The sequence below is a fragment of the Onychomys torridus genome, chromosome 3 (assembly GCF_903995425.1).
Source record: "Onychomys torridus chromosome 3, mOncTor1.1, whole genome shotgun sequence".
Taxonomy (NCBI): domain Eukaryota; kingdom Metazoa; phylum Chordata; class Mammalia; order Rodentia; family Cricetidae; genus Onychomys; species Onychomys torridus.
Window position 1 is genome coordinate 39,397,365 of NC_050445.1, and position 27,211 is coordinate 39,424,575.

Here is a 27,211-nt window from a genome sequence, read left to right on the forward strand (position 1 = left end):
TCCTCTCCCTATTGCCGCCTTTTCTGCAGCCAACAGCTGTCACTCATCTGGATTCATCCTGGCTTCACGACACACTTAGGCTGCCTTTGCTTTATCACTGCAGTGATTTGGATTGGGGTGGGGAGCTGTCTTTCCATTAGAGCCACTGGCTTCTTCAAAAGTCTGCACACTGCCATCTTCGAAGCTTCTCTTCTTCCTCTGTTGTTTGTAATGTACCAGGATCCTTTCCCAAAGGTGGGACTGCACCACCGTCTGTGACTGTTCCCTTCTGACTACCAGTCCTATAGTCTAAGTCACTCTCGTTTCCTTTTTCTCCTTTGGGCCCACTACATTGTAAGACTAACACTCACTCAGTTTTGAAGTCCTACTGTTTATACACAATCCAGTCTTCATCCTGTTTCTCTTCTTTATCTCTTTATAAAAAATAAAACAAACAACAACAAAAACCCAGCCCCTGAAGTCCTAAGCCTCAAACCCCTAGAGCCTTGCTGTGTCCTGTAAAAATATTGTTACCTACTGTCTTTACCTTCTAAAACTAATCCTACAAACCTCATGAGGTCAGAAGATCCCCTGCATCAAGGCTCCACTAATCCCCTGTTCCCTGCACAGTCTCTCTGTTACACAGCACACCTCTCTCCTTTCAGCCAGTCTTGAACAGTGGAAGCACAGATTTAGTGGTCACTGCGAAGTGGCTGTTCCGCATTGGTGCCCAGCTGTGCCCCCACCATTTACATGCATCCTGTATCTACCCACATGCTCAACTCTCTCCACTTGAGTCCATTCCCATGTCCCTGAGGTTGTCTTCCAGTGCCATCTGTTCAGGAACTGTCATAAAGTGCATGTCACTTGGTTCCTTCCAATTAAGCCACGTTGCTTTGACCCTTTACTTTACCTTCTCCTAAGGCCCATTCTGCAAACACTTGGAGTCTGTCTCACTTCTCTTCTCCTAAGACTTGACACTGACACTCCCATCCTACCAGCTTGACCCCTGAGTTTGCCAGTGTCCCGTCCCCCCCCAATTTGGAGAGCTTTACATACAGACTTCCCCATTTGTACAGTGGCCCATTTTCTCTAGCCAAAACCACCACACAAGATCTTTCCATTTTCTCCTAGATTGACTTCTTTTCTCTTTTCCTATCAGCTCCTTGACTCCCACTGGGCAGTTGCCCATGGCAACCAACTGCAGTCTCTCTTTCTGCCCTGAACATGAATTTAAATCTTGCATGGTATTCCCCTATGCCTCTCTCTACTGTTGTTTTCCAGAGAACCCCCACTTCCCCAACAGCATCCAGCCTTACTTCTTCTGCCACCCCCAGCCAACCCATGGTTTCAGGAATCTTTCTCTTGCTATCTGCTCAGTTGTTGACCTGTCCTCACTGTTGCCACTATTGTCAGCCTCTTTGTCCCTAGCCAGCAGGACTGAATCCATCAGCTGTCCAAATTCATCTCTAACATTTTTCTGTCTATATTAAAGGCAGTGACGTACCTGGGTCCTTTCCCTCCACCTTTCCTCACTTATGCACATCAGTGATAAAGTACCATGACCACTCCTCCCTCCTTCTGCTCTGCTTTCATCTGCTTCCTTACTGCACACTTCTCTTCTTCCATGGTCTTTGTCTTCCCTGGGCTTCCTTACGCACGTTGCCTGCATTAAGACAGAGTTTCTGCATGTTCCCTATTCATTCCCATGCCCATGATCTTTGCCATGTCTCCCTAGATGTAATGACCTCCTTAATCCTCTCAACATGCCTTTTCTTTCCTTCCTGCTGGGCTCCTTCATTCTGTTCTTTCTCATTTTAGCTATCACAGGTCTCCCTTGGGTTGAAAACCTCTAACCTCTTACTTCTAGGCCCTAAGTAACCATTTCTCCTATTTTTCTCTCTAGTGCATAATTAAGTACTATCTTGCCACTATGCTTTGTGCCTGTCTATGAATCTTTTAGCTGATCTAGTAGATATTTTCATGAGTCCTCCCTTCCTGAGCTACCCTTGGTGGCCAGTGTTTGGTTGCTTTCACTAAACTGGAGTCATATTGTACCATTATACTCCCATACCTAGGCACTCAAAGTTTGCCTCCTCATGGCCTGAACTATGGGATCCTCTCAGCATCCTACATCTGTGGCACAAGGTGACATATCACATTGCCTTTCACATTCTTCTGAAAATGTGCAGAGGAAAACAGGGTCTTTCATTCTCTACTGTGTTCCTGTCCATGCATGCTTTTCTCTTCTGCCCTCATTCTTGTTCCCACACAGGTCACCCCATACCCATACAGAAGTGCCCACCCCCACTCTGACCCACTGCTGGGCTGACAGTGCTCTTCCTGGGCACTCCAGTCCATGAATCCTTTTCCTCCTCCTTCTTTAGCGTTCATTTCCTTCCCTGAGTTTCCCTACCTTCTTCCTCATGGACAACCAGACACACACACACACACACACACACACACACACACCCATCACCCCTATGCATCATCCATCTCTGTCAGCCTCACTCACTCCTCCACCTCAGTCCTCGGCAGGAGCCACAGTGTCGGCACTGCACTCCCTGCCCCTGACAGCAAACCCTCACACAGCTCTCAGCCTTCCTCAACCTTCCTTGTGCACTGCATCCACTGCAGTGTCTCACTGTCATCCCCCTGCACTGACAGGACCTTTTCTCCCAAGTCTGACAGTCATGATCTGATGCCTCCATCTGCTCACCCTTCCTTCTCTGTAGCCATCTCCATCCCCCCTTCCACCAGTGATTCTCACCCAGGGGTGCATGGCCCCCCAGTAGCCTATCAGAACATCTTCTGGATGGTGTTATTGTTAGTATTTGTGAGCAGATCACTGCTCTGCCCCTGATGTTCTGATAGGCCACCAGGGGGGCATGCCCGCCCGCCCCTCGGGTGGAACCCCCCACCCCCCACCCCTGGTTAAGAATCACTGCTGTAGATGGCCCCTGTCTTCCCTGGCCCTTGCTGTCCCATTCTATATGGAGCTAAGAGCTTTCTGGTGGTGACCATGTGATGTCCTCACTCACGCATCTTAATGCCTCCCCTCTCATTTAGACCTACATTCTCTTCCAACCACCTCCTTCCTTTCTGTGTTTACTCCCTTTACACACATGACATGAGAATTATTCTCTTGAAGGCCCTATCCCTACCTGTCATACTACCCCACTCTTACGTCAATATCTTTGCTTCCAGCCTGGTCCTCTCTGGACTTTCATCTTTTTTCCTTAAACCTCCCCTCCTCTTTCCATGCAGAGACACAAGGAGCCTCTGCAGAGCATACTGCTTTATTATGCATATCTCTTGTTTCCTGTGAAAATGGACCCTTGCTTTTGCCCACCTTCCTACTATACTTAAAGCTGCATTAGTTTCTTCTCTTGTAAGATCAGTAGACTTCTTCAACTTGCATTAATTGTCCTCATCACTCAAAATAGAATCTACAAGCTGAGTTCTAGAAGATTGTTATCTCTAGGCCTATGTCCTCAATCCCCACTTCCACCTCCAATATATTACTACTCCCAACCCTGCCTTCCAGGCTAGCCTAGTCTGTGCCTATCCCAAACCCCACCTTAAATCCACCTACCTACTAGATCCTTAAATTCCTACTAGATCCCAAGAACCTGGCCAAAATGTTATACCCTTGACAATGGTGTTCACATTTCTATCTAGCATTTATTCTCTATACCTTTTCTGTTCTCTCTCTTCCTCTCTCCCTCTATCTACTCTCCCCCTCTCTCTTTCTCTCTCTTACTCCCTCTTATACCCCCTCCATGTGCTTGCCCTCATTGTAACTGCTCCTCTCCTTGGTCCAGCCTGTCTCTAGGTTGCTACCTGGCCTGTGCCACTTGTACCATACTCAGTGTTGTCTGTCCAACTGTGCCTCCTCTCCATCCGTCTTCCGTAGCTGACCTTCCTCTTCCTCATCAGAAATCACACCCTTCCATATGGGAACTTTGGAGCCCACCTATCCTTTCGCAATCATCTCAGGTTCAGGTTGACCCCTGCAAACTCCCAATTTGCTGCCCCTTATGTACTTTCCAGGTGTTGTCTTTTCAATCAGCTCTTTTCCTTAACAAATACTCTTTCCTGATACCTGCCTCTGGCAGCTTTAATAGCTTTCTTCCTACTTGGGCACAAATTAATCACATTGTCTCACCATCCTTCTCCCCACCCCCTCTCCATGTGTTCCTGAAAGACTGTGCTTGTACTTCAGCATCTCCTTTACTTTTCCTGCCACCTTCCAGTGACGCTGTGGTCAGGTGTCTTTCCCTCCCTGTCTGCTCCCTTACTAAAAGTCATGGCTTCGAGGTCACCCTTGTCCCTAGTGTGCTATTGGAGCTGTCTGGCCTCACCTGTACTCGTCCTCGAGTCTTAGTTACTGCTTTAGACACAGTTGTTTCTTCCCTCGGGGCTTCCTCGGAGCTGTCATCATCTCACCTTGTCTTTCGTTGCCATGCCTAGAGTTTTCTAGGGGCCTTCCCAGTCTCTGCTTCCTGCTCTGCCTGTCTTACCCACACTCTCTTCCTCCCAAGCTTGACTCACCTGCTTGCTCTTGTCTCCCCTCTTCTTTGGTGTGCTGTGGTACCTTCCCTTAGCTCTCTGTGCTCTGCTCTCTTTGCTGTGTGCTCCTTCTCCTACTCATTTTGACCCAAACTCCTCACCTCCTCTCCCTCTCCTGGGCCCAACTGACCTTTCTCTTCCTGTACTCTCTTCTGCTCTTTGTCACACCTTCAATGTCTGCAGCTCCTTCAGATGCCCCCTGTGATGCTCTGCTGGATCCTACGGACCTCTGACCCTGCACCCTCACTGACCTGTCCTCCACATCCGCCCTTCACCACGTTTGGGCCTCTTTGGGTCAGACTGTACCAAGTCTGCACCCTCCTCCCATCACTCTCTGTGGCCCAGGCTTATGAGTTCCTTCTAGAACTCCACATCTGTAACTCCTGTAACCTGTTTTGCCCCCTTTCACACCCTGTTAGTCACACTCTGATGAAGCTCTCAGGGAACATCTGCCTCTCTGATTTTTGTATTCTGCTCTAGACAATCCACCCCATCCTGACCTAGTAACCTCTACCCTTACCCTAACTTGATCCTAACAACAACTCCTCCGCCTGATGGTCCTGCTTCTCTTCCCAGTCAACACTCAACTTCTTCCTTTACCTCCATTCCGTTACTAGCTCCACTCCCCTCTTTCCGTGCTTCCCTCTGATAGCAAGCCTCAACTTGTATCATTACTGAACACCACTTATCTCGGCCTCACTCACTCCTCCACCTCAGTCCTCGGCAGGAGCCACAGTGTCGGCACTGCACTCCCTGCCCCTGACAGCAAACCCTCACACAGCTCTCAGCCTTCCTCAACCTTCCTTGTGCACTGCATCCACTGCAGTGTCTCACTGTCATCCCCCTGCACTGACAGGACCTTTTCTCCCAAGTCTGACAGTCATGATCTGATGCCTCCATCTGCTCACCCTTCCTTCTCTGTAGCCATCTCCATCCCCTCTTCCACCAGTGATTCTCACCCAGGGGTGCATGGCCCCCCAGTAGCCTATCAGAACATCTTCTGGATGGTGTTATTGTTAGTATTTGTGAGCAGATCACTGCTCTGCCCCTGATGTTCTGATAGGCCACCAGGGGGGCATGCCCGCCCCCCCCCTCGGGTGGAACCCCCCACCCCCCACCCCTGGTTAAGAATCACTGCTGTGGATGGCCCCTGTCTTCCCTGGCCTTTGTCTTCCCAGTCTATGCCCTAGCTTTCTGTGGTGACCACTTGATGTCCTCACTCAAGCATCTCAGTGCCTCCCCTTCTTGTATAGACCCTGAACCCACCCTCCTTCTGGAACCACCTCCTTCCCTTCCCTGTTCATCCATTCACATACAGCATGTTCTAACCATAGTCTGCACTGTATGATTGATATTTTACTTCTCATTCCCACTTTTTCCCCTCTTTAAAATTTAGAGGTCCAGTATCTGTTTTTCCTTGGATTTTTCAATTTACCTCCCCTTCCACCTCCTTCCGTCAGTGCTTTCTAACATCTTTCTGGTGTCGTCGGACATGCTTTCTAGGCATGGATATGCTCCTCCCTGTGTTCTCTGGGCTCCTTTCCCCAGCTTCATTCCGTTTCTTTGCTCGATTCTCAAGTTCCCCTTTTTGAAATTAGACTTAAATATACTCTATCCTCCTTTCCACCTTGCCCTACACGACTGTCATCCTACTTGCTTCTTTCCCATCTCTTGTGCTCTGGTCCTTTTCTTAGCTTATACTCTGATTCTGTTGGCCCCTTTTGTTGTTTTTTGTTGCTAACCTCCCTCTTCAAGGTCTTGTGATGCTAACTAGCCCTATATTCTCAAACCCATAACATACTTAGCTTCTACCTACATTCTATTCCTTTTGATGTAATTACCGTGCCAAGACTTTTCTCCCAACATGTCCTCTTCACATGGCTTTTCCCGTGTAAGGGTAAGTTTACCTTTGCTTTTTAATCTGTTTACCTGTTCCTGTTCTGCCTGTGGTAGAAAGGACTAATTTATCATCCCTCAATCTGTTTTCATAGTTCCCCTTTTCCTAGACTGTGCTCAGTTGCTCTGTTCTCTATTCTCTCCTTAGCAGGACTCTAGCCACGCGCTTTGTTTCACGGCTACACAACCAAATTCTTTGTTTGGTTTGGGTTTTAGAGACAGGGTTTCTCTATTTAGTCTTGGCTGTGCTGGAACTCACTCTGTAGCCCAGGCTGGCCTCAAACTCACAGATCCGCCTGCCTCTGCCTCCTGAGTGCTGGGATTAAAGGTGTGTGCCATCACCCTTAGGACGGACGGACACACACACACACACACACACACACACACACACACAACCTAATTCTTAACTTTTCTATCAACTGTACCTTTCTTTGTATACACTTCCCTGAACATTACCCCCACTCCCGTGTCCTGTTTTTAGTTATCATTTGATCTCTTTCCCTTTCTTCCTTTAATAACCACCTTCTTCCTGACTCAACTGCTTTGTAAATACCAGCAATTATCATTAACCCCCTCCCCATACACACACTCTTTTTATAGTAAATACACTACATTCTGAGTTTGAAAAGGCCTTCATCCAGCTCCCTTTTGGGGGAAATAAGCACATTTTCAAACTACCATTAAAATGATAATGAAAAATTTTAAGACTATTTTACAATATAAACCATGTTTAAGGACAAGTGTCCAATTATTTTACATGCATTGTTCAATAAGAGACACATTTTTATGTAGTACAAAATGATCCCATACTCATACTATGGGATGAAACAGTGATATTTTTAACATAAGTAACAAGTTGTAATACCTTACATATTAAATACATAAAATATAAATAAATATTTTGGAAATATTTACTTACCAACTGATGAGTTTCTTGAATTATCTCGCCCATATTATTGGGAAGATGACAGGAATATTTCACAGCATTTTTTTTACGGTCCTTGATCATAGGAAATGAGCCTACTGATAAGTACTATGGCCATTAAAAAAAAAAAACCTATGCTACCCCAAGCAGGCTTATGTACAAGGGAATCATTAGCATTAGCATCTGAGTGTAACTAACTGGTACAAGGCTTCCTAAGCACGTGGTGGTGGTGGTGGTGGTGCACGCACGTGTGTGAGCGCGTGTGCATTTAGAAGGACTTTACAATGCTAACTACTTTTAGACTGTGTGCCACAGAGCTGGCATTCCTCTTTCTGGCCTGCCGTTTGTGACATTCTGAACCTTAGTGTTGTAAACCTCCACTCAGGCACACACACCCCAGTACATGTTTTCCTGACTGTGCCTCACGGCTCTCACCTTCAGTTGGCTCTACAAGATTTCTTAACCATCCCCAGCCAATCCAACCTCCAGCTTTCCTGTCTCTCCTACCGTATCTTAAACATTCTGCATGCCTCATCTGACCTGCTGAGCCCTCCTGAACTTCCGGTTCAGTAGGCCTGTGACTGTATACTAGAACGCAGTTAAGAACACTGCTCTTGCCTCTCCTTCCACCAAGCCCTTCAGTTACCAAGTTCACACCAGGGCATCAAGAGCAAGTTGACTCCAGCACTCCTTCCTGCTCTCTTTTCTGTGCACTCCTCATTGTGAGCAGAGTTTAGTTCTGGAAACCTCTATGGCTCCATGATCTCTCTCATCAGAATCATTCTCTAGGTTTCAGAGTTCCTTCGGAGCATTAACCTCTCTTCTTCATGTCTTGTGACCCAAATAAGGGGTTTCTCCTCCTGGGCAGTGCCTGCCGTTACTTTTTTTCACCTGTTCTTTTCCCACTCCTTCCCTCCCCACTCTCTGGCTTGTCCTAAAACAGTATCAGCCCTCTGGTAGAAACCACCTGTGTTCCTCTTGAACAGGACTGTCTAGCCAGGTTCTCTCTCTAGATGTCTCCCCTCTTCCGAAACAAGAACAAAAACCCTTTGTACAGCAGAGGAACTTTGTGCAGCACTCTACATGGCACACATGTGTCAATCTGTACTCCTATGTCTTAATTATATATATGTCCGTCCCCCATTTCTCCTAGGAAATAAAAATGAAGTTTTACTTTTGAGTTGGGTTCCCATCATAATCTTCAGCCACTCTCTCCCAATATTATTCATCCATTCTGTGGACACACTACTCAGAGACCTCTCCTGGTGTCATTTTATCAAGGTCCATCCTAGTCCATCTCTTCCTGATCCTTTGAATGAAAACACCCACCAAAGCCTCCCCTAATTTAACGCCCTCACTCTTCTCCCAGTGCATATGCCACTTTTGAAAGTCTACTTTAAGATCTGACAGCTAACTAAGACCCTCATTATTTCAGTCTTACAGGGTCCATTCTGGGAAATACCATTACCTACCTGCCATGCCACTCCTACTGTTAACTCTCCTTCAAATAATTCCCAGTCTCTCTCTCCTCCTTAATCATGGTGTTCAGTACAATTATGGTCTAGTCCAGACTTTGGGAGAGTTTCTGCAGTTGGCCGTAGCTCAGCGCCATACCATTTATACTCCTCAACCCTAGGTCTGTGAGTCAGATTGGTGGCTTCAGATGCCATTCAAGGAGAAACTAGCAGATGGTACTCCTTCATAACACTGTTTCATAGCCACAGTCTTCTCTCCATCTTTGGTTGCAATCTAGCATAACGCAGTTTCTCTCCTACAAATTCGCCTCTGTCATTTTTCTTCAGCATTCCCCATTTTGGCCCTCTACAATGCCCTTCCCTACCCACCCTTTGTACTCACTCTGTCCTTCCACTCAAAATGCTACTTTTTTCTTTTTCAGATTCCAACCTCTGTCTTCTCTGTGCTACTTTCATACAAGGCTCCCTAAGTATGTCACTCAGAGTCAGCCAAGATCCACAAAGCATATCAGCAGTTTTAATGGCGCACTATGCAATAATCTGCATCTGTCATCTTCTCCATTTCCGCCCACACTATAGTCAACATGGATGCAGAATTCTTGAGATGTATTTGCTTCCTCATACTCTTTACTCATTCTCCATCATGTAATAGTAGTCTATTCTTGGGACAAGCTACCTGCCCACCCTCCACTAAGCAATCCTAGTGTCTTCATTAAGTTGTCACCAGCCACTTTCTACCAGCACTGTGGCACCTAGTCAGTAAACGTTCCCTTCCGTAACAACCAAATCCTCCAATTTCCCTCCAGCCCTTCCTGTTCAGGTCCTCTTCTTCATACTGTTCGCCATGGTCTCCAATGCCCAAATGTGACCAAGTAGATTTACATTGAGCTCTGACAAGACTTTGCATTTGAGATCTTTATTCTACACTTTCTCTGCTTGTTGGCCCTCTAAGAGGCATGTTTTCCTTCCCTTTGCTTCCAGTCGACCTGTTCATTTTCATTCCTTCCTGATTTGATAGTCTTAACTTTCATTTGATGCCTGTCATTCCTCAGCGCTGGCTCTTTGACATCTGAGGTTAACTAAATGTTGGTAATTCTGTACCGTTGTCCCTCCTTTAATCTAGACATAGCCTTCGTTTTCAGCACCTCTCCTGTCCTGTGTGTAGCGTTCCCATGGATTCAGCACTGTCTGCTAGGGAAACATCCATCTCCATCACTCATTTCTTCTTTCTGTTCTACCTTCGCCCGGTAACACTTCATCCTCCTCAACTTCCTGTGTGCTGTGTTCCCAGCTCGGTCTGGACCTCTGTGGGTCATTACCGTCAGCCTATCTCAGACCTGCCCTTTAACCCTCTTCTTTTGCCCTCATGGCACATCCTTTCCTTCAGCTTCCTAGGAATCTCTTCAGATCTCTATCTCTTCATTTCGCCAGTCTTCCCCTCAGTGATTAGCTTCAACTTTCCACCCTGATATGTGCTTACGGCACACTGTCTCCAGCCCAACTGTACATCCCTCTCCCTATGTAGCTTCTGGCATTGATGTTTTTCCAATTCTCTGTTCTTTTCATACTTATCTCCTTAGCAGTTGACTCTCATTTTTAGCCAGTCCTTACAAAATATGCTTCATTTTTTAAGCCTCTTTAGCAGAGGTCTTCAGGTTTTGTTTTCTTTGTTCTTTTTGCCTTTCCTGTTTGATGAAGCTGTAATTGTTATGATAGTGAACTTGTGCTCTTTCCCTGGAAGGGTCCTCTGGCCTGCCCTCTTGTCTCCCAGGATCTGTCTCTTCTTTAGTTTTACTGATGCATTACTACCACTGGCTTTTAATGGAGCTCTTGGAAGGTTCCCTGAAAGTCCTCATTGTATCTATCAAATCATTTAATTAAAAAATGTGCCACAAAGGTGTCATTCACATATTCCTCCTCGATCTGTTCCTAGGTGTCACATCCTCAGTACTTTTAAATGCCTTCTCTCTTTGCTTCTACATAAAATATAACTAGTCTGCCCCAGTCTGTGGTCTACTCTACCATTCATTTTGTCTCTCTTCAATTTATCCTCAGGCTCCTAATCCAGCAACTTCATAAAACACTCTATTAAAATTTGTACAAAAGAATCTATGGCATTGAATCGTAGTGTCATGAATAGATTAATCATATATATAATCACACTAATTTAACTCCTAGACAATTGGCTTTGGAAACAGGGGTCATGTCTAAGTCATTTTTGTGTCTACTACATTGCCTGATACCTTTACTTAAATGTCAGTGAGATGGATGGATGGATGGATGGATGGATGGATGGAAGGAAGGAAGGAAGGAAGGAAGGAAGGAAGGAAGGAAGGAAGGAAGGAAGGAAGGAAGGAAGGAAGGACAGACTGAACAAATACCTCTTATTGCCCATACTATCATGCTTACATTTGAGTCTCCTTTCTTCTCTTGCTCATACCCCCAAACAGCTTTCTAATGCTCCAGTTTCTAGCATTTTGTGCACATTACGCCTTTTCCAGACCCCTGATTAGACCATAGATGCCTTTCCTCCATCCATGCTGGCCAAGTTTTCTCTGTCACTTTCCAAAATTGTGTCCATGTATTATTTCTCATTTCTTACTTAATTCTGTCAGTCATTTGAAACATACAGTGCCTACTTGCTTTTCCATTTTGAAGCAGACTTTGCCAATAGTAAAACCTCACTTTTATCTGCTCACTGCATGTTGAAAGTTGACTTAGGAATAGTTTTACTCTCCTAGTCTACAGCACAGAAATATTTTCAAATCATACTTGTGAAACTGACTTTGGACCAGCTTGCAAGCTGCATCAGGAACTCTACTACCTTAGAACAGGGTATGCACATGTTAACACTTGAAATGGGGAACACAATGCTGAGCACAGGCAGTGCTTCCTCAGTGATGATGGACATGTGCTTGTCCTATCCACTCATGTGCATTCACCTGCTCTTCCCTCCAGTTGCAGGCACCTTTAGCTGTACCATGAAGTTTACAGTCCGGGATTGTGACCCTAACACTGGAGTTCCAGATGAAGATGGATATGATGATGAGTATGTGGTGAGTCTTCCCTGCAGACCCTGCACCCTTGCAACACTAAATGACCTTTATCACAAGAGCATTTTTCTAGAAACATCTGACAAAACTCATGGGACCTAGACTAACCCTTTCTGTAATGAAATTGTATCATGCCAGAATTTAAATGCAGCACTTTATAACTAAAGCAAAGAAATTCACTTTTTTTTCTCTTTTATTGGGAATAACTAAGATAATTGCATCATTTTTAATGTGATTGTGTTTGTTTATAAAGGAGGTTTTGGTTTTATTTCGGCAACTTTTTGTTTGTTTGGTTCTAATATTGGCAAGTTGGGAATGAAAAGCTTTGACAGGAAGGAGGGGTGGAGTGTCAGATGTAGAAGGTGCTGTATGGTCTCAAGTAGGGCTCTACATGTGGCACTACTGTGCACCGCAGGGCTATTGGCACTCAACCCACATTTACTTGACTCTTGCTCCTCTGCACTAGCACCGATAGCATCAGGCTCACCAGGCCACAGTAGTGGGGAAGAACTTCCTTCAGGCCCTTGGCGTGCTTTGTAGACATAATGAATGAATGATGAGTGCCTTCTATTTTTGTTGTAGACTCAAAAGGACTTTTATTTACTGACCCCTGCTTATTGTCCACTAGCTGGAAGATCTTGAAGTGACTGTGTCTGACCATATTCAGAAGGTACTAAAACCTAACTTTGCTGCTGCCTGGGAAGAGGTGGGAGATGCCTTTGAGAAAGAAGAAACCTTTGCCCTGAGCTCTACCAAAACTCTTGAAGGTGAGGAGAGTTTTGCTGCCAGTGAGCCAGCTGCCTGGGGCCATCTAAAACCCAGGAAGCATACATGCAGTTCCAAAGGAACTCCTTTCTGTTGAGTATGTTTTAATTTAATTCATCTACTCAAAACCAGCTACCTGTCTTCATCATCTGACCAAATCAGCCATTTTCTAGACTAGTAGCCTCTGTGCAGCTGCAGCTCCAAGGACATCCTGGAGCAGAGGTAGACCCTTGTGTTTAACTCTTCTGACCTGTTACATCAACTTTCTCAACAGAGGCTGTCAACAACATCATCACATTTCTGGGCATGCAGCCATGTGAGAGGTCAGACAAAGTACCTGAGAATAAGAATTCCCATTCCCTCTATCTGGCAGGTAAGAGGTTCCCATCAGCTTTCCTTTAAAAGGTATCGAGTTTAGGAAGGGATGTGAATAGGTACTCTCTTCCCCGCTGCTGTCTGTCAGCTCATCATTCAACATTTGAGACCTTTACAGGGTCTCCTTAGGTTATTCTTCAGGGGCACATCTGGCCTGAAATACCGCTCCCACTTCCTGAGTACACTAAGTCAGTGACACTCAATACCATCCATATTCCTGGCTTTCAAAAGAACATTTTAAAAGTAGGATTGTTTGTGGGATTCATTTCCTATAAATTTCTATGAATGTGAAACTAAAATAATAGAAAGGAGGTACAGGCAAAACATGATAAATTCCATTAGTCGGGGCTTCTTTGAAGGTCTTAATATATTTTTCCTAACTTTTTCCTCTCAGGTGTGTACAGAGGTGGCTGTGACTTGTTAGTGCGGTCTAGGCTGGCCTTGGCAGATGGAGTGACCATGCAGGTGACTGTGAGAAGCAAAGAGAGAACACCTGTGGATGTTATCTTGGCTTCTGTGGGATAGGTTCTTGCTGGGAAAGGTGATGTGGCTATGCTCTCCCTACTGGTGGATTTTTAGTGGCATGAATTTCCCAGAATCACACTTAAAGATTAATAGACTTTGAAGAAGTAAATCCAATGTTTGGCCCTGAGCCAGCAGATCAAGCAAATGTTTGCTTTGTGCATGGATTTTAGTGTTCATCCCTTCTCACTGTCTCACTTGTTCAGCTTTGGTATGACAGTGCAGCTTTGAATGATCTTGAAAACCAGATACTATCTATGTATGCTATTCTACAGCTGCTTGGCTTCATTATATGCTTTTATTTAATGTGTGAAAACTCTTGGCAATGTTGGAAAATTTTGTCCCAGAAGGGTGGAGGGGTAGGGGAAGCCGGAATCCATTTTTGTCAAGTTTGTTTTTATTAATAGAAAATAAACACTCATTCATTCCAGTTTCAAAGTTGCTATACTTGAAATTACTAATTTTAAAAAATGAATTTAAAGTAATCAATAATGCTGCTTTAACTAAGACAGTTAAAACTGTTGCTTAAAAAAGTATTCAGCACCATTTGCGCTTAGGTCTTTGAGCATTTGTTCTTAAGTATCTGGGAACTTGCCTGTCTCTCAGTACAGGAGTTGCCGAGTTACATGAGAAAGCCTTTCTGAACAGCCAGTGGGATGCTAAGCAGCCATCATCCTAAGGAGTTCGTGTACAGGTGGCTGTTACAGCGGTCCCTCCCCTCCACTCCAGCCCTCAAGGAGCATGCACCTAAGCTCTGATGCGAGGAGGCAGGCTGTTATTTACTGCTCAGCTGGACTTCCTAGCCAGTAACAGTAAATCTCGGGCACAGATGCAACTGGTTAATACCTGTGGTTTTAGGAATTCTGTAAATAATTTGAATCTGTTTATTCACAAATTATATGTGTGATGAGGTTCTCTACTCTAGCAAGTACAGACCAGTTGTTTTAATACCCCTATAAACTACACACTTGAGTATGCTAATCAGCCTTAAAAGCATATTCAGAACACTGTATCATTTATGCCAATGATTCTACTTTAGTTTGGTGAGTATTTTTGGGGGTGGGGGGTGGGGGTGGGCAGTGCTGGGGATTGAACCCAAGCTTGGTTTTAGCTTGCTAGGCAGACACACTACCACTGAGCTATGTCCCCAGCCTGCTAAGCCAATGTCTGTTTCAACAAAATGTCTATAATTAGAAGCAGCTGATGAAACTAAATGTAAGGTGTGACAAGATATTCCTTCTCATAGCTGTGTGGTATAGAGAGCTTGTAGGGGAGATAAGCAAGCTCCTCCCTCACTCTTTACTACAGGATTCCAATTAGGGTTGGGCCAGAAATTAGCATTTCTAAATATTTCAGCAAAGTCCACAGAATTGGGGGGATTTTTTTTTTTAAAGTATTTTACGAAAAAGAATGCCCAATGCTGTTTTTCTGCGTAATTGAGAAGTGTTGTTCTTCAGAATGTTCTAATAACACAAAACAACAGCAGATCCATACACTTGGTCAGATTTCACAGTAATAATGAGGGGAAGAATATCATGTCACCCTTTAGAGAATGAGAGATGGATTATCATGTCATCCTTAGAGTCTTTGCTGCCTATTTTCTATAATTTGTTCACCAGTGTGAATAAAATGGACTTTATGAAAGAATGGTATTTGATTGCCAGGACCTCTTTTGGGCACTTCTAAGTGGAGTACATACAGATACGAGAATGGGAGTAATTAATACAGGGAAGCTACTCTTTCCAGCTCAGAAGGAGTTGATGAAGCCCATATATGCATTCAAGAAGCCCATGGGATCCTCTAGCTGTGGGTAGTGGCTAATGTGGTCATCCAGAATCGACACTGTGGACCGCGGCAGCGTTTTCCTAGTGGAAGAGAACAGCATGGAGGTGAACTTAAGGCTGGAGGATGAGAGGATGTAAGCGATGGGAAGCCCCGTAAATGCCCCTGTAGACATACCACACTGGAAGGAGCAAACAAAGCTTATTCGTCTCCTACTTGAGAACTATACCTTAGCCAGATAAACTTGCCAGTTCCACTTGGACTGGCTTCAATTGTTCAGAACACAACAGACAACATCCTGCAAATACAACACTTCTGTAACAGTCCTCAAAAAGTCATGACTTTCAGCTCCTTAGAGAAGCATCAACAGGTGGCTCACTCAGCAGCTCACTGCACAAGCAAAGATAGACAAAGAACCTCCTTAATCTCATGAGGAGATGTTTAAAATTGTAAGCAAGCTGTTTATTGCCAGATCGTATCTACCAGGGCACATGAAGGTATGGAACACTCTTACATGACAGTCAAAATTTCATATTCCAGCACCTTCTGCATAACTGCCCTGAGAGAGTAACAACCAATGAAAAATGAAAAAGCATTTCATAGTGAGCTGTTAATAACTGCTCACTGAACTCTGCTCAGTTGAGGTCAGTGAACTGGCTTTTTACAGTCAGACTAACACAAGTCTTAAGATGTTTGGTTCACATAAAGGTTTTTTCCCCTTTCCTCTGTACTTAGGAATGTAACAGCCATGACAGTGAAAGTAGAATGTCTGAATCCAGAGAATGTGTGATCAAGTCTCCTGATCTGTCAACGGCGGTGACAGTAAGACTTCCTATCCCTAACCGCGTCTATTTACTGTGTGTTTGCAGTGAGGCCAGAGGCAATAGCTGGTGCCAACAGCCCTGTCGGGATGAAATACTAACAAAACAAAGACCTCTGAGGAGCACTCACCTGTACAGCTCCAGAAACTCTGGATAGGGATTTATAGGATCCAATGGCCCATAGATAAAATGAACTAGGAAAGAGAAGAGGAAGGAATTTCTAACAACTCACATCTATGTTCCTATTGCTGTCCTCAAACTAACCTCCCTCCATTTATTTTTTTTAAATCCGTGAATAAAAATTTTATGATAGAAAACATTCTTATCAAGTGAGCTATGAAGAACTTATAGAACAAGCCAGTCAGTCTTCTACATAGAACTATGTGGTCCCTTCTTGCTCTTCTGTACCCTGAATCCAAAGGAATAAGCTCACTTTCAAGATCTTCTTCCTAGAAATGTAGCTGGAATCATCATCCTTCAAAGATCCCTCTGTTGAAACTGCCCTCTGACATCTTGACCACTAGTATGTGAGGCTAGTGATCTGTGCTAATTCCCTTTTATATGGAAGAGAGGACCTCCTGGTATCTACGACCTTTATTAATGCCCTTACTAGCTTGCTGTGCCAACAGTTCATATTCACCACAGCAGGTAAGCCATGCCAGCTCGCTCCACCTGTAGTAGTACCTTGGTGCCTTACACCCTCACTCTGGCATGCCTGGTGTTTGGAATAGGAGTGCCAGTGAATAAAGACCAGGCAGTTGGCCAGGGAGTGGTGGCATATGCCTTTAATCCTGGCACTCGGCTCTCTGTGAGTTTCAGTATGGGGGATAAGAGTAAAAAGTATATCCTAAATATTTATAGCACATACTTGTACTAAAAATAGCTGTTTTTTATGTAAAACTCAGATTGGGTGTATGTTTTTATTGGCTAACCCTGGAAACCCTGCATGGAGATTTTATGAGTGGTAATCATGTTAAGTCACTATTCCCCAAGGGTCCCTGTCAAGAAGTGACAGGAGACTACATGCAGATACTCACTGGGGATGGTCACAGAAGCAAGTGCTCCCACCCAGCGTCTTCTGAATTTCTGCCTTTGATTGATGTACTGTAAGAGACTACATACAGCACAGGTGAGTCAGCAAGAGTGAAGCAAGAACTGTGAACAGTGCAGTTTCAGAGGCCACAGAGAAGTGTCCTCACACAGAAGCAGCCTCAGGGCCCAGGAATAGCTAGCCTACTTCATCCATTGTGTTAACTACCGTGTCGACACAGAGGTGACTGTCAACATGAGCACTGATGGTTCTTTGCATTTATTAAGCAGGAAATGAGATCTTCTGAAGAATTACAGTTGGTTTGGAGTGTACAGAAGTAAAACCTGGGTCTAAGAATCCAGTTTTGATTCCACTACTAACTAGCTCTGTGGCTGAGAAAGCACTTTTTTTTTTCAACTTATATTCATCATTTGAAACGAAGACCAAACCACATAATCTCTGAGTTGATAGCCACCTCTAAAACTCAAATGTAGACATTTCTGGGATCAGGGCTCGATCACTGGACTTCATCTCACCATGGAGTTGAGAACTCTTTCTGCACTAGAAGCTGCCATCAGCCACACTGCAGCCCAGACGGCATTCTAACTGCTCTCTCTAACTCCAGGGCAGTTAGTAAGGCAAAATAGGAGAAGAAAGGCATGCTTGTTTTTCAGTCTGATTAATATTTTTTAAAAATATATTAAGGATCTTGTGGGTTAGGACAGGGAGGGAGGAATGCCTCTCATACAGAGTTCACAGCAAAGCCAGCAGTTACAACACAGGGAGTCACAGACCCAGCTGGCAAAAGGAGCAATGCATATGTTACCATCTCCCAGTCTCTCCAAGGAAACAGCTGCAGTCTCATCTAAACCAAAGCCTTGCTTCTCAAACCGTGTTGCTACTGGAGAAACAGGCAAAGGAAGAGCTTTGTACTTAAGAGACAGACAGGCTCCTTTCAAAACTATGATTAAAACATTCTGAAATATTTAATATTATCCAGAAGTCTAAAGAAGGATATGTCAAAGTCATTGAGTCATTTTCATGCAAATAAGCACTAAGATTTGCAACTTTATCCACATTCTCTGTGCCAAACACTTTAGGAGTAAGGTTTACCCTGTGCTTGATTTCTTTGTTGGAAAACACAGAGCAGGACTGTTTCAGGTTTGTCTCATAATCCCTAACCAGCCTTGTTGTGACATGGAGTAAGCCAGCAAGGAGCAGCATGTAACCTTGCACCTGCCCCTCTCTCCAGGAGAGCTTGCTGGGGCCTAGAGGTCTTACCTGTCGATGACCAAGTTCCCATCATTGTTGCGGATCCCAGCCCACATGTCCCACAGCTCACTCTCAGAGGGTCGAGTGTACGGACCGAAGACTGGAGTGAGACTAAAAAGAGTACAGATGCAGGCAGGTCAGACGTGTGGAGGGACTTCAGAGCACCAGACGGAACTAGGCCCTCAGCAGGCCATACTGCCTGCCCCTTTGCCCGGTCAGAAACCCCACCGCTCACACTCAGTCTCGGATGGTGACTTACCCTCGAGAGAACACAAAGAAGTTCATGAGCCGCGTGAGGACAGGCGAGAGCACGCCTCCATCTTTGAGGAGCTGCAGGTAAGAAGGGAGAGCACAAATCAAAGGTCCAGAGGAGTTGACAGCTCCCCAAGACAAGATGTTTTCACATCAGAGAAAATAGAACTTAGCCATATCTTCTTCTGGAAAAAAATGTATAATCCCTAAATGTAACTAATGAAATTACCAAGTTTAGCCTAGGACCTCAATTTATTTAAACATCATACTTATGACAAAGATCTTCATATAGTTGTATTTCTCTAAATATTCATCTCTTATTTCTCAGAAATGTTTGGTTTTACTAAGAGAGCCTGCTGTATTTGACTAAGGAGAGAAAAACTAACTTTAATGTGAATTCATAATAATGAAGATTTCAATAGTCTGGCTTATCACTGCAGGTATAGCCCTTAAAAGGCCCTAGGCTTGTTGGTTGTTTTGTTCAATGTCACAGACATTTTAACTGAGGAGCTATGCAGTAAAGCTGCCAACCTTTTGGAGAAGAAGAGGACGGTGAGTCTCAGGAAAGATACCTGTGGGAAAAGAGACTTCTTAGTCATTTACCAACAACTCTAAGTTAAAAGGGAACTAACTACCCTAATTATGGTTACATTTGAGGCTTTCACTGTGAATAAAAACAGCTATGCACTGCCTAACAACTTATACCCAACACAGAACAGCATACATGTATACCAAGCTGAGGAATGACTGTACTGCTAATTTCTATGAGATTCTCTGTTTACTAGTCAAATTACAACACACTGGAATTACTTTCCTCATTTTAAATGTACAAAGATGGATAAATTAATTCCTATGTGCTCTTCCATAATGCATTGATGCCTAGGCCTAAACGCCCTTCAGTATCTCCTCCCGATGCTTACGGAATACACAGTGCTATTAATGAACTGGTCTGCAAACACACTTCTATGTGTGTTTCTCAATAAATAGGTTCCAGTAAAAGAAAATGACTTCTTTTCTTTTGCACTGCTGTTGGGACAGACCCACTAGTCTTCTTCCAAGCCACCCTCAAGACATTCAGGTAAGGGCATTTGGTAATACTCAGTCATTCCCAGCTGACACCTGGCACTGCCACTGATTAAGAGTTTACTAAGGCAACTTACCAGCCAGATCAATAGGATCACATTTGTAGTAGTCCTTTTTTGTTTGTTTTGTTTTTTTGTTTTTGTTTGGGGGACAAGGTTTCTTTGTGTAGTCCTAGCTGTCCTAGAACTTGTTACATAGATCAGGCTGACTTTGAACTCAGAGATCTGCTTACCTCTGCTTCCCAAGTACTGGGATTAAAGGCATGCACCACCATACCCAGCTCTTTTTTTTTTTTTTTTTAAACAGAACAAAACAAAAACATTTATTTATTGTGTTCATGTGTGCATGGGTGCCAAGACACATGTGCAGAGGTCAGTTCTCTCCTTCCATAGTGGGTTCCAGAATCAAATTCATATTGACAGACTTGGCAGCAAGCACCCTCAACCACTGAGTTATCTTGCCACAACCCCCTTGGTTATGCTTTTATTTTCTGTATGTTTGAAAACATGTATTCCATAAATGCCATCAACTATCAAAACTACTCATGGCTCAGTAAAGGTAAAAGATGCCCTATGTCTAGTGTCTGCTCATAATACAAGATTACACTTAGATGTCTTTATGACTTAAAAGGTGGCTTTTCTAGGCTACATCCCACTTTCCACCTCCACCAAGGCAATTACCTCCATTTGACAGACAGAGACTCTTTATGGTAAGCCGGCCAGATCGATTCTGCTTGTACCTGTAACAGAGCAAGAAGAAACACACATGTAGCTGAGCAACTGGATTTCCCCTCATCTTAAATTCCTGACACCTGTGCCAAGGACAGAAGTCTGGTCTCACTGACCTATACAACAGCTCCTGAGCAACAATATCTCCATAGTCATGAGACAACAGGTTGATTCTGCGGTTCTGGAGTCCCAGGTGACGAAGAAGGGACTCCACAATGCTAGCTTGCTCAAATATGGAATACTGATGTGGTCGCTAAGGAAAGGAAAGCCAGAGACACATCATGATGTTACCAGAGCCTGATCTACATCCATAGCCACCTGCCCATCATGGGGCCCACCTAGCTGCTGCTTACCGGTTTGTCACTGAAGCCAAAGCCTAAGAAGTCAAGGGCAATCACTCGATGAAACCTCAGAGTCAGACCTTCCCAGATCTGTAAGAAAGCAAGCATGACATGTACTCTGTTCTCACGTGCCACTGCCCTGCCCACAGTAGCCCATGAGACTCATGCCTGTGTGTCAGCTTGGATAACGTAAGAAAATGTCATGAAACCACCACAGGCCTGGGTGATCCTCTGGGATAAGGGGTGATTCCTAGCATATAATATATTGAGAGTATAACTCCAGCCTTTAACTTGGCAATGATCTTTTCTGGACAGCCAATTTTTTACTCCCTTATAGGACATGAAAAGCAATTCTACATTTAATGAGATTTTTATCAAGCAGTTCAAATCTGCAAGAGCCTTCTAGGGCTGACAAAAATAAAATTCTAGGGTTTGAGTTTATTTAGGACATGACAGGACCTAGAAACCAAACTTCATTACCTTGTACCAGTCGTAGCTGGATGTTGGAAAACCATGTAAAAGCACAACTATCTCAGGGCTTCCAACAACACCAGCGGAGTCTAGAAGGAGGAGAAAGAGAAATCAGGCAAACTCCCCACAAAGGAGCCTCAAAGACACCAAAATCGAATTCAGTACAAAGGATCAGACCAAATTAATGCTATTAAAATGCTGCTCTTTAAAGTACAAGTTTACAATACTTGAGATAAGAGGAGCTTCCTCTTACTAGTATCTTAAATTGTAAATGGCACACTTTACATGAAAATTCTGGAAACAGTTTACTCATTATCTCTTAATTTTTTAGAGACATTCCCATGTTTTAATTATTAATATTAAAATGCAAATTATTTTTCATGCAGTTTACAAAAAGTAAAACAGTTAAATAAAAAAGTAAAACCAATTAAAAGGTTATAATCACAGCAAAACTAAAGAGTCTTTGTACCTTATCACTACTTTATCACATTTCCTATGATCTGACAGTTCTTACCACTGGAGTACCGTGTTTGTACTCTTTATCCAGTATAGCAGACACACCCAACTCTGAAACAAACTTACAAAATTCTATCCGCTACAAAAATGGGCTAATAGTAACATGAACTTTCTTCTGTATGTGACATCTTTCAAATTATTCAAACAATAGACTTCCTTGCCACAGTACTGTATTTAATTCTGTCAGTGGCATAAAGTTTTGGTAATAAGTTTTCAAAAATTACTTAATTAGCAATTAAAATACCATGTACTGTACTTAGCCTGAAGAATCTACACAAATAATATTAATATTAGTTCTGGGAAAGAACCAACAAGCAACATAAAGAAATCTTCATACTCACTTGACTGTATATAACAAATGAGAGGAGGTCAGGAGCAATAATGAAAAACGGTTTATGAAAAACAAACATTTTTCGTTATTGCTCTTGACCCCCGCCCAAAAGATATCTTTTCCAATCTGTTTCTCAGTCTCTTCACCTGTGAAATGAGATTAATGGCACCTATCTCCAAGTGCTGTTGTGATTAAATGAAAAATGAAGATAACGAAGGTTAAAAATATAACAGAATGCCTTGAGTGTGCTAATTAAGTAGCAGTCATAATAACCCCCAGTAAATCTTACCAGGTTTAGATACATATAACAAATCATGGGAAATAATAAAATGATGTGGGAATGGGCAGGGGTGGGGAACAAAGGTGTGGGAAGGTCTCTACATATACATGTCACCTGACACTAGGGGCGCTCAAGAGAAAACTCGTGTCAAAGGGAGCTGGAAGACACTTACTGAACCAGGTACAGCCCCCCCCCCGCCCCACCCACCCCCTCTTCATTGCTGACTCCCTGCTCTCAGAAGAATGAAGGGAATTAGTCCATTACTTCAGGTACACCTACAAATGGGGTTACTCCCCTCCGTCACTATGGAGCAACAGACCAAGGGACACAAAATAAGGACCTCGTCTGAGACCTACATAACCCATGTCCTTGGAATTCTCCAAGAGTCCAGTTCTCACCTTGATAGAAGATGCGAAGTCCCTTGTAGGTGAAAAACTTGCCCGATGTCTTCCATGAGTGCAGAGCAGGGGAGAGCTGAGGAGGTGGGATGTGCAGGTACGCAGCCAGCAAGGGCACGGCCAGTAGCCCCACTTGGACCCACCACTCCCTCATCCTGTGGGAAAAGCAGCCAAGGTAACATTGTACATGTCCAAAAATCAAAATGGAACATGAGGTGGGAAATACTTTGACACTGTGAGGTAAATACTTTGATTCCACCCCATGTGGCCATGGCAGAAAATGTGATAAACATCTCTACTGTTTGGAACTCACCATACTTCTTGATTTTTTAATACATATCCTCTGGCCAAGTGAAGCCCCATTTGGCACTACTGTCTAGATTTGGGCGGAAAAACTGATGGGCGGGGCGGGGTGGGTGGGCGGGGTGGGGAAAAGGGGGGGGGGGGGAAGAGCAGGGGGCGGGGTGAAGAGAGACTGGGTTGGGGAGGAGGGACAGGGGGCGGGGTGAGGGAGGAGGGACTGGGAGGGGCTAGGGGATGGGGACGGAGGGGTGGGGAATGAAAGCCAGATAGCTGCAGCAGCACTTCATATCCAGTAAGCAGCTTTGCCCTGACCCTGAATATCTAATCTCTTAGAAGTCTGGGCAGCAGATTATATTTTTGCTTTCTTAGCAGACTCTTCAGGCAATTCCCTTTTTTAAATTAAGACTCTACCCACACACCTAGGACTCAGGACTTGGTTTTGTCTGTGGAAGCAAAGCACAGATTTGTGCCCCCAGCTTGCTACACCTGAATTCTGAAGGTCCAGATCAATTTATCTATACTGGAGGCAAGAATTAAAGCGGGATTAAAAACTATTTTCTCTATATGTGACTTGCCATGGTCACCAAGGAGCGGGTTCCCTAGACAAAATGGGATAATGCATCCTAAACAAAGTCATTGCCAGGGTCCTGGTGGGCGCTGGCTGGTTGGCTCACTTCGTTCTAAGAACGCCCTAGGGCACCTTACCTGCAACCTCACGAAACTGGCTTTTTCGGGGAAGGATGGCTTTTTTTTTTTTTTTTTTTTTTTAAAGCTCTAACGGTAAACCTGCGACACCAACACCGCTTGAGAAACCTCAACTGCCTGCCTGAACTTGAGACTGCGCTTGGACTCTGGGTATTTTTTTTTTTTCACCCTCCAAAGTCTCTGTCCAATAAACAGCCACATGGCTTGGCTCTACCTTTCAAGGCAATACTAGAAACGACTGGAGCGGTGCCAGAACATGATGGTTTTATCGCAGTCTGTGATCCGCTAACAGGCTTTACCGCCGAACCTCCTTCAAAGGCAAATAACAAAAGTGTTAGGTTTGGGGTTTTTGTTGTTATTGTTCATTTTTATTTGTTTGGTTGTTTTCCTCAGTACCCATTTGGTCCTGTTACCTGTTCATACATTTTCACGTGGCCTCTGGGGCATCCATGCAGGTCTCAGACTGAATGGCAGTGACTCAGCAGAAGACGGGGAGGGGCTACAGCAGAGGGGCAGGGGCCGCCCGCCGCCCGCCCGCAGGGGCCGAGGTGCCACACCCACGTCCGTACGTGCACCTCCTCCACTGGGGGGGCAGCCCCTCCCAGAGCCGTTCTCAGTCTTAGTTACCTTGGTAAAAATTACCCCACCCCCCCGCACATTTAACAATTTTCAGTAGTCAAGCAACCTGGCAATCAGGCAAAAGGTTTAAATCAATCTTTTTAAGTCAAATCCCCATTATTTGATGGCGCCATGATATAGATTAAAAATTCAGCACACTCTCGAAACAAACTTTACGTGCCGTGATTTCTTATTTCTGTAAATGATGTAAAAACACATTTATCTAATACCACCGAACCGGCCCATTTGACCACTTCTCAGCAAAAACTACGCTGTGAACCCACAAAATGAAGGAAACCTTTCTCAACATTTTATCGCTCTGGCCGAGTGCCCAGCCTCCCGAGGGTCCCGTTGCTGGCTTCGGAACACCGCTTACTGCCGCGATGGCACAGCGCGGCAAGGTCCGGTCACACCTATGCGGTAACTACGCCACAGCGATGCCAGAACCTGGACATCTTAAGCCGCGCGGCAATCGCGGCTCCTCAATCACGCACCAGGGTCTAGAAATCCTAAGTCACGCCACAACAATGACCAGCTCCACACATCTTAGAACGCACCGGGGCGTTTCCGGGGTACACAAATCCTAAGTCACGCCACCACCGCCTCCTAAATCACACCACAGCGAAGACCCTGACAAAACCCCCTAATTCCCAGGGTAATACGGAGATCCTAAATCTCCTAAATCTCACGCAATTGGCCCCAGGTTTTTTAAAAAATCGCCAGCGAGGGCGATCCCAAGTTCGGGCCGAGCGACTACCTTTCAGTCGGGGCAGCACGGCCACCTTTTTGGTGAGGATTTTGCCACGGGCAGCTCCGGGGTGGCGGCGGCACCCACACGGAGTGGGGCCGGCCACACCCCCCTGGCGCACGGCACAGCCGGCAGCACCCACCTGCGCAAGCGTTCTCGGCGCACCATGGCCGCATTCTCCCAGGCCGCCCGCCGCAGGTTTGCGGAGCACAGGGCGCGCCGAGGCGCCCACAACCGTACAGGATCGGAGGTGGCGTCGGCGCAGCCCACGGTCCGCACAGGGCGGCCCGCGGCAGCGGCAGCCGAGGCGGCGGCGGCGGCGAGCGGCCTCTCGGGCGAGCCTGCGGCACTGCGCCGTTTGGCGAGGCGCGGCTGCCGCAGAGGAGGGCTGCTGCGCCAGCCGGCGAAGATGCACCGGGATGTGCTGGTGGCCGCGGCAGAGCGGAGCGAGCGGCACCGTCTTTAAAAGCCCACTGAGCCCCGCCCCTGGCCCGCCCACCGTGCTGCAGTGTCCCTCCTTCCCGCTCCCGCCGCAGAGCCCCTCCCCACCGCTGCAGAGAAGGGGGGGCCCTCTCTCGTGGGCGCCTCCCGGGGTACCGACCCCCCCTTCCTCGCCAGATCTCTAATCCTGAACCCCACATTCTGCTGAAGAAACCCTTTCCCGTGCGATAATGCCTCAGGCAAAGATGGCAAATGTCTGAGACCCTCCCGACCCTTCCCTTCGACCACGCACACACAGGTCCGCAGCCCCAGAAGGTGGCTGTTAGACATAAATCACCTCAGGGCTAGGGTTTTCATTGTGGCACCCATTTCTCTCTACATCGTAAGCGGGTGACTACGAGTCCGAAAAACGCGGACCACCAGAGTGCGGCAACCCCGAGCCCTTTACCCATGGTAACAATGAAGGAAGGACACACTTAAGGGCTGGGGGATGAACACGTTCTGTTATCTCCTCTAGGCTACATGGACACAGTCATGGAAGGGCCGCGACCACATGAAGCGGGCCCAAGTCACCATCATCACCAGGGTGGTACCAGGACGCTTCTTTTGCAGCAGCACGACGACGTGGCCGGCATGCCAGAAGCTGCCGCAGCACCCAACTGGGGCAGCGCGGGGGACTGCTCATCAGGAGTACAAGTCTCCTTTATTTGTGCACAGTACAATCACAATGCAAACACCCTAGAGGTGTGGGCAAAACTAGAGATTTTTTTAAAAATCCATAATCCTTTTTTTAAAAAAGGCATCTCTCACACCTTCGCCAAGTGCCGAGCATCGTGGTGCCTGTGTGCTGTTGGGAGCTGCACACTGTAATTCTAACAGCTCAGGCACGAGCCAGGGACACGGCGCAGGCTGGCCCAGTGGGGGCGCTGCAGGTCTCTCTTCGGCGCCTAGTTCGCAGCTCTGGCTTTGAGGCATCCAAGAGCGGCCATGCAGGCGAGCAAGATTCGGCCAGAGGACCGCAGTGGGTCAGCCGAACCTGTGGGCATCTAACCTGTGGGCATCTAACCTGTGGGCATGTAACCACGCTCCCGGAGTTGGGGCCACCCAGGAGACACTGAAAGTGCCAGCACCTGAGAAAGGGTCATCAGAACGCATAACGCGGTCCAGGGCACACTTCTTCGGGCATGGCATGAAATAAAGGGTTGTGCAGAACCTCCGCGGGCGATGCACGGGGTTATAAAGTGAGTGAAGGATGGAAGGGTGTCACTTTATACATTTTCTTCTTGATTTCAGAACATTTTCTAGCAGGTCGGCACCCTCTTTCCCAGCCTAAGATCCTCAAAGTCTGAACCCATGTTTCATTCACCTTTTGTATCCCAGAGCCCGCCATGGGGTGGGCAACAAAGCAGGCCCCTAAAAAATACCGCATGAATAAGTTCAAGAATTTGAGGGCGCATAGGGGAGGAAGTAATTAAGGGGAGGGAGGAAGGGGTTGTCTTGAGTGATGAATAGACATTTACCAGAGACAA

General features: G+C 45.6%; 2 protein-coding genes across 4 annotated transcripts in view; one reads left to right on the forward strand and one right to left on the reverse strand.

Annotated features, from left to right (window-relative positions):
* Copg2 (COPI coat complex subunit gamma 2) overlaps positions 1-14,000 on the forward strand; it is a 121,932-nt gene extending 107,932 nt beyond the window's left edge. For both annotated transcript variants that reach the window (XM_036180688.1, XM_036180689.1), the window contains 4 exons: positions 11,806-11,903; positions 12,529-12,667; positions 12,940-13,038; positions 13,435-14,000. In XM_036180688.1, the coding sequence (XP_036036581.1) occupies positions 11,806-11,903; positions 12,529-12,667; positions 12,940-13,038; positions 13,435-13,565 (467 nt within the window). In that variant the 3' untranslated portion in view covers positions 13,566-14,000. The remainder of the gene's footprint in view (positions 1-11,805; positions 11,904-12,528; positions 12,668-12,939; positions 13,039-13,434) is intronic.
* A 432-nt stretch (positions 14,001-14,432) lies between these two features.
* Positions 14,433-25,697, reverse strand: Mest. 2 transcript variants are annotated; one of them, XM_036180691.1, is made up of 12 exons: positions 25,384-25,697; positions 22,868-23,022; positions 21,352-21,431; positions 20,884-20,961; positions 20,647-20,783; positions 20,483-20,541; positions 19,251-19,291; positions 18,727-18,797; positions 18,477-18,578; positions 17,203-17,279; positions 16,296-16,359; positions 14,433-15,427 (listed from the first exon to the last, which is right to left on the reverse strand). In XM_036180691.1, exons 1-12 carry the CDS (start codon positions 25,407-25,409, stop codon positions 15,310-15,312), a joined length of 1,008 nt encoding a protein of 335 aa, XP_036036584.1. In that variant the 5' UTR covers positions 25,410-25,697; the 3' UTR covers positions 14,433-15,309. The 2 variants fall into 2 exon arrangements, with proteins under 2 accessions (XP_036036584.1, XP_036036585.1); XM_036180692.1 differs by lacking the exon at positions 25,384-25,697 and adding an exon at positions 25,251-25,343.
* Between the last annotated feature and the right edge of the window lie 1,514 nt (positions 25,698-27,211).

Coding starts and splice junctions, on each gene's coding strand:
- Mest (XM_036180691.1), bottom strand. CDS start 25,409: ATGGTGCGCCGAGAACGCTTGCGCAG. Junction 20,542..20,646: donor GCTCAGGAGCTGTTGTATAG/GTCAGTGAGACC, acceptor GCTCTGTTACAG/GTACAAGCAGAATCGATCTG. Junction 19,292..20,482: donor TCTCTGTCTGTCAAATGGAG/GTAATTGCCTTG, acceptor CTTTTCCCACAG/GTATCTTTCCTGAGACTCAC.